We start from the raw sequence: 12576 nt of genomic DNA on the forward strand, positions 1-12576 counted from the left end.
TTTCCTTCCAGATCTTATGAAATATGAAAATCCTCGGTTAACTAGCTGACTTTGCGGAGGTGATAAAAAGAAAAATGAAGATGGAACGCGTTTTTAAAAAGTTACCCGGAGTCTGTATAGTGTAGACGGAGGCTTTGGATCAGCAACTTAAATAACTTAAAGGATTTAATGTGGTAAAATAAACTCTAATAACTTGCAATATCAATGAAAGAACTTCGATGTCAATAATGCCATAAATACGGCAACAATGAAACATTCCTTTATCGGTTCCATAAGAGATATCACATAGATATTGGGACAAAAGGTCAAAAAATGTCCGGTGTCCCTTACACTCATAACTTAAGCTATCCAATCCCATCCACTATAAATAAGACAAATGTTTTATTTCGACGTGGGCAAATAAAAAAGAGTAATATGCGGCTTGGGGACAAAGAAAGGAGTACATATGAATGTGGGCCAAGGCATTCTTTGCTCGGCATCCGCAATATCCACCTTTGTCCGTTTTTATTGTCACGACGTGGCAGGTGGCACTCCCAGACACTTTTAATGTTCCTCACGAATACCTCCCAACTCCAACCAAGGTCCCGAACACCAAAACTTATATTTAAAATAGAAAATGCTCAAAGAATTCACAAGATCTCTTTATTTAGACGAATTCCTTGATATTTGTTGGCAGGTGAGAAAACTTTAGCTGAAGATCCGAATTCGCTGATCCCTTTTTTATTCTGAAAGCGTGTTGCTAAAGGAAAATGGCCAGCTTACGTAAGTTTTTTTGGGATCCTTTTCTCTGAAATACGAATTGTTAAATGTTGGGGTGTCAGAAGCGGAGATCTTTGTAGAGATTTGCATATTATTAAGGTAGGCGAGTAAATTGGATGTGGGCGGTTAAGGACTCGGGTTGTCGCAGTGCTTAAGAGTTGTCTGAGGTAGACCTGGTTAAAAAAAAACTTGTATCTGTATACTTTACTGAAGCTGTTGTTTGTTATTCCGAGGCCTGCCTAAGTCTACAATATTAAATTTTGTATCAAAAACATCGCTTGTTTTCCTCGAACGCGATTACACAGAATTGTTTGGTACGCCCATTTATGTTGTACATGTTTTAAGACTTGGTAATAAGGAGCGTGCCTATTATCTTACATGAGCCACAAATCTAGATTTCGTGCTACCTTGAGTATTTATAACGTAATATTACGTGTCTTATTCCTGGAGAGAATGTAGACTCATTACCTAATGAACTCTGTGCAATTAAAATAATTTATCTCAAACAATAACACAGCTTGATCCTGATAATTAAGTATTTTTGACGGCCGGCTCGACCGGAGTGATACCACGGCCTCATAGAAAACCGACGTGAAACAACGCTTGCGTCGTGTTTCGTCGTATGCATAAGATTACCGGAGGCCCAATTACCCCCAATCTTCCCAATTCCCAAATCCCTAACAACCCTCAAACTCCTAAACCTCTGGTGTTTCGGATGTCCATGCGCGACGGCGATTGCTTACCATCAGGTGATCCGTCTGCTCGTTTACAGGTTTATACCATAAAAAGATCGGTTAGAGAAATTGGCAGTTAGCTATCTTAATTATAGCTATACGAATATATTTTGGCAATAAAATTGTGTCCTTAACTAAATATTATTAGGTAATTCTCATAATATCTAGTATCGTGAACAAATGTCATTGGAATCAATACAACAGTTAATTGCTACCACAAATAGATTGCGTGGCAATGGATTATCAAAATAAAGCGAAGGTTAGCTAATCGTTAGATTAATTTTATGTATTTTAGACACGTTTTTGTACACAAACAGCTTGTCAAAATACACCAAAACTTTAAAATATCTTTAAGCTATTTTCAACTTTGAATAGTTTGTTGTAAAGTTTAGAATTGATTGTAGTTTAACGGGTTGGTGTAGCTTGATGTGCTGGTATATAACAAGGTAAATATAACACCTGAACGTTATTTATCTTGTTTTAATAGGTGTAACGTGTATTGTTAATTTGTTCAATGTCATTTGTAAGGACACTGCATTTTTGTGGCTGTTTGAATAGTTAGGTATTTTGAAAGTATTGTGACGTTTATTAAGTCTTTGACTGCCAATAGAAAACTGTTGAATGCAAATCTTTTGCTAACGTCGGTCGCCGGTGACCACGCGGCGTTCAATGTGTTAATAACTTTTTACTAAACAAAAGTAGAATGCTGAGTGAATTTTGAACATATTTAGTGTGCTTTTCCACCAGAGATGTGTTATGCTACGTTGCTGTAGATGCGTTTGACTTCCAAGAATCATATTCATTGGTATACATAGCATAGCACTGGTGGAAACGGACTCAGCAAAGCTATGTTTGGCTTGCTATTGATGGCTCCCCTACTATTGATACATCGCATGCATCTTCCTCGTACAGCAACATAGCTTAGTATCGGTGAAAATGGTCACAATAGTTTCACAGTTACTATTACATTATCACAGCATAACTACACAGCATATTTCTGGTGAAAAAGCAAACTTAATGTACAAAATTCACTCAATATTATTAGATACAAAAACTCCTTTACTAATAATCTTATCCGGTATCTCTGAAGCAAGAAACTTCATCCCTTATCGGATTGAGGAAGGGTGACAGGAAGGCGATCAATTGACCCCCATCCAGTCTCGCCGCCATCTTAGATAGATATTGTACGGTTAACGCAAATTAATAGTTTCCATTTGCAGATACATTCTGTAATCATGAATTTTAATGGCCACCGAGTAACGTAATTTCTATTATTTACTTATCTTTGATTGCTGAAGATCAATTCAAGAGAGTATTGTGTAGTAGAATATTCATTTATTATTATGAATAATTTATATTTTAATAGAATAATTATATTATAAAAAAATAAATTTTCCAAAGAATTTTTATATTACTTTTGCTTACACATGACACTTTGCGCTGCAGCTGATATCAATAAAGAACTGCACAATCGTATGTATTAAAATCGGTTCAATAAAACATTAGGTTAAATATTCACAGACAGACAAACACACGTACACACATGGGGGTAAATGATCCAATGACTTCTTACTGACTAAAAACCACCCTGTTCCTACTCCTGCTTTTCGAGCCGGAGCTCCGGTAATGTACTAGGCAGTCCGCACGCTTTAAGACACTGTCAGACAATTTTAATTACCATCATAAAACACTTAACAGAAGTGCAACAAACGTAATTAAACAACAACTACAGTAGCGTAAGACATTTAATTAAACATCTTGCAACACTTTTCCTCGAGGAACTAAAAACTAATTAGTAGAGACAGTGAACATTTCCCTTTAATGAATATAATTTGAAATGGATCGGGAGTAAGACGGGCTTAGTGGTGGCAATATTAACTGCTGATTGTACCATTGGCGCAGTGGCTAGGCTACCGACTGCCGCATAATATGACTTGGATTTGATGCCGGTACGGAACTATGATCTTAGTATTGATGTGTAATTTATTTGTATTATAACTTTCATGAGACATATTAAATTAACTATTATGTCTTTCGGCTTACTCACGTAACTGTTTGACTAGGTACTCGACTAGTTTCAAGCCACGCTAGGACTCATATTCATAATATTCTTGACTAGAGTCGAGTAAGTAGAAAAATATAATAGTTAATTTAGGATATGTACTTGTATTGTAGTGTTGTTTGTAAACGCATCAATGATACAAGAGAAAAAAATATGGGGCCACGTTTAAAAAAAATCAAAAGGAATACTGACAATGATATCGTGACGTGTCGAGGAGATGATCCCAATTATACGCAGCGGTTGACCTGGCCACTTGAGGCACTTGGCTGGCTTCAGCATCGTAGCCCAACCAGTACAGAAGGTCCATTGTGCAGTAATAAATTGAGTAGTGATATACTTTGTTACAAGGTAATCATACTCATAACCGTAGTTTACGTAGCTAAAGATATTTTGCATCTACTGTGTTAGGTATTTATGTCATGTTCTTAATGCGCGATCTTAATTAATAAATTAATGAAGTAACTAGGTTATGTATCAGTTATTTGATTTTGTTCTAGAATCTTCAGCTATGTTCGGTTACTGCCAATTCTGTTCCGAATCATAGGTACTTGTGTTACTTCAATAAAAAATCAAAATAATGTAATGTTTTCGAAATATGTTTTCAAAATAATGTAATGAGGGCGTCCTATACGGACTCTCTGCCTACCCCCAGAGAAGACAGGCGTGAGGTTATGTATGTATGTAATGTGTTCTTTAGTGGAAATTCTGTATATTTCTGTATCACGTACGGTATGCCTGCCGATTGAATTAAGACAGACAGTTCTGCATTAAAATGAATCAACTGCAATGCGATAGTAAAATGTAAAAGGAATAAGGAAATTAAGACTCTAACTCAATTAAGCCTTAGCTGCTAATAAAAAGTATTGAAAGCTAATTTTCTGCGCCGGTCCCTCTTTCCTTCATTGCGTTTGACGTTTTAAATAATACTTATACAAAAATATCTCGTCATTTATACTAAAATATGGCCCTGCCTTAGTGGAGACCAGCTAGGGTATTCTGTAATTGTCAATTCTCGCCCGTCATTGGACGAGATTATTCTTACAACCAATAACCTAGCAGTATTCTGGCATTTCCGCTGATAACTATACCAGGCCCATGACAGAGCTGCGGACTACCTAGCGGGTTACCGCGGCTCCGGTTCAAAAAAGCAAGAGTAAGAACGGGGTGTATTTCAAGTCATAGGATGATTTTCCCCATTAAAAAAAGACCCATAACAGTTCCCTACTAGACTATGAACCTCGTTTTCACAAAAAGGTTTGCCAAAATCTCCACGTTTGGCAAGCGCGTTCAAGATTATCATTATTTCATCTAATAAACCTTTCGCTTGCTTCCCTAAATATCTCCCTACATTTCACGACAACGACAACAACCATTATTACTCATTTACTTTACATCACATATATTAAAGTTAACGTCTCCTAAACCGAAATATATTACCAACTAATATAATTTTATCACGCCTATATTACAAAGATTCTACGTCTAATGTCATCGACCTTGAGCCAGGGCTGCCAACGCAGAAATTTCAAGCAAAAATACTAATATAAAATAGAGGGACTATGTAAAATGTCCTAAGTTGTACTGTAATCCTATACGTATCTGACAACCCTAAGTGTTTGTACATAATATAATTTCACTAATGCGTTTTCGCCGAAATTGCTTTGTCAAGTTGTATTAGAATTCGTTTAGAGTTATCCGTAATATTGTTTCGTGAACTGTTTAGCATTCGTAATGAAATTCATTACAATTTTCTAGCTAAGGCTCTAACAATTTGTGAGAATTTACGCTTATTTTATTTTTGTGTTTTTCAACGTTAGTTAGCTGGTGTGATAAATGTCAAAGTGTGAAAAAATACGCTGGTCTTCTAAACTAATAAATAAAATGTTAGTGTCAGTTTTTAATATTGAATTAAGCGTTTTTGATTACATGTATATGAATATCCATATGATTTACACACCATTTTTGATAATATCTGTCTATCTGTTTTTTCGCGCTAATCTCTGGAATGGACCGATTATGCTGGGATTTTTATTGTCAGGTAGCTGTGTTGATGTACCAAGGAGAGACTTAGGCTACTTTTACTTGTCACAAAGTTCGTAATCCACGCGAACGAAGCCATAGGCATTTATGAATAAACAAGAGTGTGTAGTGCTGGTAATAGATTTTCTTATACACCCTGTTTTTCCCACAAACCGAAATTGAAAACAAACATTTTGAAACTGGCAAATTAAAAACTTTAATATTGAATTAAAATTAAAATCATTAAAAAGTATTCCATGTTTTAGAAAACTATCTGAACCACCCATTTCCAATTCCAAAAACTCCCCCTTTTAAAACACCATGACAAAATCCGAGCAAAAACTTGACATAACTTAATTCCCGTAACGGCTAGGTAAGCAACTAAGCATAACCCCTCACATTTAATTAGGTACCCGGCAGAATACAACCGGACCGGTCATGGGGCCCTCCCTAAACAATTACCGTATTAATAGCATTGTTTGCCCAACTTTAGGGAACTCCTATTGTTTCGTAATATGGACATTTGAGGACTGACGCCATTTTTGAGAGTTTCAGCGTCAAAGGGGTTCGTAATGGAGTTTTATGGTGGGAGTTTGATTGGGATTTTGGGAAATCGGTTAAAAAGGATTGTTTTGTAAAAGAAGAAAAGTTGCACGACAAAATGAAAGAAGAATATTTTAAATTTATTCCCTTTCCTAAAGTTGGTACCTAATCGTAATAATAGTTTGTTACTCAGCGAACTACTAAACAGATTTAGATATAATTGTATTCACAATAACCAAAAGAATAGTCCATACCTAATCTAAATATCATAATCAAAGTTTTATTTTATTTAAATATAAAAAGGAGGAAATCGTCTTCAAAATTTAAAGTGCTAATCTCCATTTTTTATTCCTAAAACCTTCTCCAAAATCTATAAAGTACCATCCTGAAAACCGCATCAAAATCGGTTCACGCGAGATAATCGCATACATACACATATTCACAACAAACTACACAACAAAATTCTCTTCACCTGTACAACGACAAACACGTAAACATGTAAATGAGCAATAAATCTCTGTTTAGTCACCATTACACGTCACTGTGTACCTCCAAACCAATTCCCCCCCACATTCCCTCAACCGCTTTAACTCGCTAATAACGCACGCTTAGCCAAATATTCAAGCATTCGACCAACGGATCCTTCAAAGCGAATAACTCAGACAATAATGAAATTCCGTGTGTCAGTCCGTTCTAAAATCCTGGCGCGAAATATTCAGACTACTTAGTGCTTAGTGCTTCTATCCCAGGATTATACCTATAGTGTATTGTTGTCCTAAAGGTCGTTGTTTGGGCCACTTAATTGCTGGTGTATTGAAGTTGGAGTGTCTTTTGATAGAATAGGATAGAATATTTTTTATGTCTTGATTTCTAAAGATTGGTAGCCAAAAGATTGAATTGGTCAAACATTTCATTATTGTTTTCAAAAAATAACTTTTGTGTAGTTATTCAATGATTTAAAAAGCAATTGAGCATAAATACCGAAACGACCCCTAAAAAAAAATTCACTATTTTTATGTTGGGGGGGTAATTGGGCCTCCGGTAACCTCACTCACACAACGAAACACAACGCAAGCGTTGTTTCACGTCGGTTTTCTATGAGGCTGTGGTATCACTCTGGTTAAGCCGGTCCATTCGTGTCGACTTAACATACCTCAGGGACAACATTATATTTTTAAACAATATCTAACCATAGTCACTGGTAAACTAAACCAAAGCAGACAAAGAAGAAACCACATTAATACCTAGCTGTTTATCTCGACTTTCAATAAAACACACCGCATGCATAGTCGCGGCGGCCATCTTGCTTCAACTTTAATTAAAATTGTTCTCATTTACATTTCACAAGAAGTTGACAACAATTCGCGTTCACCATGAACTTCTACCTTCCATATCTTCAACTTTTTGACGGATATAATCCACCTAAAACCTGTCAATGAAGATCTGCTTTAGGGGATTAGAAAGGGGGATGGATGCCCATTGAAATGACAAAATTGTGCGTAACGGAATCCTCAGGTAAAGCTCTGGAGATGAAGTTGAAGAGTTTTAATCCTACTTAATATTGTTGAGTATGGACGGTTGGATGTTTGTTCGTCAAGTGCGCAAAAGGAGATCGATTGTCGATAGTAGTTATGTTCTTAATGTAATTAGTATTTCAAAATAAAAAATATACATGTGTTAAACGGTTTTAATGTGCTTATATTGTATGGTCATCAAGATAAAGAGTGTGTACCAAATATCAGATCGACCGGACGTCAGGAAGGGGATTAAATTCTAATTACTAAATTTGATCTAAACAAACAAGGAGGTCAAGCTAAATAAAACCGATTGTATTAAAAAAAGTTACTGTAATGTAGTGCAGACATTACTAAGGAGTCTATACAATATTTAACCGTCTCTAAATATCATGAAGGTTAACTTTAATAGTATGTAAGTCTATTACCATTATACTGAGCACTGATTCAATTATTATCATCATAATTGAATGATACCACATTTCGAAATCTAATTATGCCTCAGACGATAATATCTAAAGCTAATTTAGAGCATAACTTAAGTACCTAAGTTATACAAATACGATTACGAAAACCTAACAATAATAATAATCGCGTGTCAGAATGCTTGCCTTGTTTCAGGAGCTCGAACCAACCATCAACGTGTCGGCACAAAGACTGTCGGATCAGGTGCGAGTCATTCAGCGTAATCGTATGTTGGATGATATTGTACTTGATCGACTGCAAAGTGAAGAACTCAGGAGTCGTGTCATCATTTCGCTGCAACAAAATATAGAGGAACCAACACAAATTGAACCTGTTGTTGCACCGAATGATGATAGGACTACGGAGGTAAGTACTCACAAATGCAGTGAAGAATTGAGGAGGGCTTTGGAGGATGCGATTCGGGGATACCGGTTTATATCGCCCTCTCTTAGACCGCGTTTACCTCGTCTGCCCATGCATAAAAAGAACAGGGCGCTAGTATGTGCCCTGGACTCGGAGCTATCAAATTATTTTGATAGTTCTGAGGACCTTATCGATAGTCATTCAATTCTGTACTGTGGAGCAATAGCAGCATGCCGTGTAGCTAACGTAAAACTACTCGAAAGAGAAAACAACAGCACACGGCAGAAACCAGCTGTACCAGCTTGGCAGTGCAGGATTGAACGACGTATCGATGAGGCTAGGACACTTATTGCCAAATTGATCTGTTTCAGGGAGGGCAACACGCGCCCAAGAGTGATGCGTTTTGTGAGGCGGGCGTTCCTGGGGATGGATATAAACCCCCAGGACTATGTCTCACATATTACGGAGCGTCTTGACTTCCTGAAACAGAGAATTTATGCATGGGCAAACCGTATTCGTCGGTATAAGAAGCGAGTGGAACGGTATACACAGAATCGCACATTCCAAAGGGATCAAAGGTGGGTGTATAGAAATTGGGAGCTAAAAGAACAGACTAGGACTGACACGTGCCTACCAGATGCTGATGTTACGATTTGGCGTCATTCTGGCGTAGCATTTGGTCGGCACCTGTTTGTCACACTGAAGGGGATTGGATTGAGAAGGTTAGGCGAAAATGTGAACTGGTACCAGAAATGGAACAAATCTCCATAACCACCGAAGATGTGTCTAATGCAGCCTATCCGTTGGCTAACTGGAAAGCTCCAGGCCCGGATGGGCTGCACAATTTCTGGTTAAGATGGTTTACCAGTTCGCATAGTCGCTTGGCATCTCAATTTCAGTCAGCTTTGGAGTCTGGATCTTTGCCTCAATTCTTTACGACTGGGTTAACCCACCTGCTCCATAAATCTGGAAGTACCGCGGAACCCAAAAATTATCGGCCGATTACGTGCCTACCGACAATTTATAAACTCCTAACATCCATTTTGAGAGAAAAACTTAATAAGCATATTGAAGACAATAATATCATGTCTACCTCTCAAAATGGATGTAGGAATAGGTCCCGTGGTACTAAGGAGCTTCTCCTCATTGACATGTCCATTTGCCAACAGGTTCGTAGATCTCACAAGAATTTGTCCACATGTTGGATAGATTATAAGAAGGCCTACGACTCCGTGCCACATACATGGCTCATGAGGGTACTGGAGCTGTACAAAGTCGATACAGCTCTGCGTGCTTTCCTGATGTCATGTATGAGACAATGGAGAACAGTTCTTCGCTATCCAGGATGTAGACAAATTTGTGAGAACGATGAACCTATTAGGATAGAGCGTGGTATATTCCAGGGTGATAGTTTGAGTCCATTATGGTTTTGCTTAGCTCTGAATCCTCTAAGCACTTTGCTTGAGGATTCCGGGTTAGGTTACAGGTTGAGAAGAGGGGAGAAATTATATCCCACCTACTTTACATGGATGATTTAAAGCTATTTGCTCCAAACAACTCGCATCTAATGAAATTACTAAATGTCACTGAAACGTTCAGTAATGCCATTAGGATGGAATTTGGTGTGGACAAATGTGCAATCATGCATGTAAAGAGGGGGGAAATTGTGGAATCAGATGAAACACGAAACTCTGATACCACAAACTTTAGACTTCTCTCTTCAACCGAAACCTATAAATACTTGGGTATGTCAGAAGCGTTAGGCATTGATGTAGCTGTCATGAAGCAATCGTTGCGGGAGCGCTTCTTTGGCCGCCTGAAGAAAGTTCTCAATAGTCTTTTATCAGGTGGTAACAAGGTGCGCGCTTACAACGGTTGGGTCATGCCAGTGCTGATGTACTCTTTTGGCATACTCAAGTGGACTCAAACGGAACTGGACGCCCTGGACAGAAAAGTCCGTTCATTGTTGACTGAGCATCGGATGCATCACCCACGATCATCAGTAATGAGACTGTACATACCACGTAAATGTGGCGAGGCTTTTTAAATGCCAAAACCCTACACAATAGTGAAGTGTGCAGTCTCCGAAAATATTTTTTCAAAATGGAGGTGGGGATGCATCGAGATGTTGTCTCAGTGGACAAAGGACTTAATAAGGACTGGAGAGAACCTATAATACTAAGCACTAAGGATCGCAAGAATGTATGGCAAAGTAAGGAGTTGCACGGACGCTACTATCGGGCCCTACATGGGCCAGATACAGATTTCTTAGCGTCCGTATCCTGGCTACGTTTTGGTAACTTATTTAGCGAAACGGAAGGTTTTGTCTGTGCAATTATGGACGAAGTTATGTTGACGAACAACTACCGAAAGTATATTATAAAGGATGGAACGGCTGACATTTGTCGGGCATGTCATCGCCCAGGGGAATCCATTCGACATATAATTTCGGGTTGTTCTCATTTAGCTAACGGAGAGTACTTGCACAGACACAATCTTGTAGCCAGGATTATTCATCAACAACTTGCTTTAAAATACAAACTGGTTGAATCTGAAGTGCCGTATTATAAGTATCTGCCTGACCCAGTTCTTGAAAATGGAGATGTCACACTGTATTGGGATCGAACTATCATCACAGACAGGACAATTGTTGCTAACAAACCTGACATTGTGGTGATAGATCGACCAAGCCGTCGCACAATGATAATTGATATAACAATCCCACATGACGAGAATCTTGTGAAAGCTGAAAAAGATAAAGCCAGTAAATATCTTGATTTAGCTCATGAGGTTGTCGACATGTGGGATGTAGATTCAGCAATCATTGTGCCGATAGTCGTATCTGCCAATGGCCTTATAGCCAAAAGCCTCGACCAACACCTGAGTAGGCTAACGTTAGATGGTTGGATCAAGAGCCTGATGCAGAAGGCAGTACTTCTGGACACGGCGCGTATTGTCCGGAAATTCCTCTCTCTTGAGCCCTGACCACCGGTAGCTTGGATTTATCCCGTTACTGGTGGGCTACTGCTTTTTATATTTTTAAATGTTTTATTATTTTTTTTTCTTTTTAATTTAATATTTAAAAATGTAATAACCAAGTAAAAGAAATAAATGAATCAGATAAAATAATAATCGATTAACTGCCGTACTCAGAGACATTTAATGATTACTTAAATTATTCCTTAGTAACGATGTTGTTAGGAAAACAATCGCTAAGGACTGGGTTGAGTAACCATTAAATTACTCTGAGTACGGCGGTAAGTCTTACATAAACTGTAGACAAACTATTCCAGAAACGACCCAAATATATTCCAGTTCCAATTATAAATGGGAATGGAATTAAAAAAGAAACAATTAGTGTCACCGCGGCCATCAATAAACGCGTCAACTTGTCCATGGATTACTTCGTTCAGGCTCACTACTGGACTTAAGTAGGGGTATGAATGGGATATAGAGCGATGAAGAATTTTTGAGTGAGGTTACCGGAGGCCCTTCCCAATCTTTCCAACCTATATTCCCCAACAATCCTTAATTTCCTAACCTCCGAAAGGCCGGTAACGCATTTGTAACGCCTCTGGTGATTCGGGTGTCTATGGGTTATCAATCAGCTCGTTTACCGGCTTATTACATAAAAAAAGGAATTACTTGCTCGGGCTTCTCCTAAAATTATATTTTGTCTTGTTCTTGGATACCATTTCACTTGATGATAAGTTACTATACAATCAATGATAGAGCCTCTCAGCATCCTATTCTATGGACTCTCATATTCAATATTTACTCTCGACGTGAAGATGCAATGATTTGGACATGTAGAAAGGACTGGAAATATACAAGGCGAATATAAATAGGTCCGTAGGTAGAGGACGACCTAGACGGACATATAGGGACCAGATTGGCGATATATTAAAGAAGGGCAAAATTAAAACTGGAAACACAGAATTTTACTCCTTAGCGGTCCTTATTAAGAAAAATCAACCCATAAAAGTACGTAACATACAAAACTATTTTTGTAAGTGATATGTATATATCGTTAGCTGGTATTATTAATACTCAGGCACTAGTTGCGAGCTCAGTTAATCCGGTACTAAGCTGGTGCCGACTATAGGAACGGTTTTTC

General features: G+C 38.0%; 1 protein-coding gene across 1 annotated transcript; it reads left to right on the top strand.

The window, feature by feature from the left end:
• The first annotated feature begins 8234 nt into the window (after positions 1–8234).
• Positions 8235–9230, top strand: LOC118272850 (uncharacterized). Its single transcript, XM_035589562.2, has one exon. It carries the CDS (start codon positions 8235–8237, stop codon positions 9228–9230), a length of 996 nt encoding a protein of 331 aa, XP_035445455.2.
• The last annotated feature ends 3346 nt before the right edge of the window (positions 9231–12576 follow it).

This window comes from Spodoptera frugiperda, chromosome 31 (genome assembly GCF_023101765.2).
Source record: "Spodoptera frugiperda isolate SF20-4 chromosome 31, AGI-APGP_CSIRO_Sfru_2.0, whole genome shotgun sequence".
Lineage (NCBI taxonomy): Eukaryota > Metazoa > Arthropoda > Insecta > Lepidoptera > Noctuidae > Spodoptera > Spodoptera frugiperda.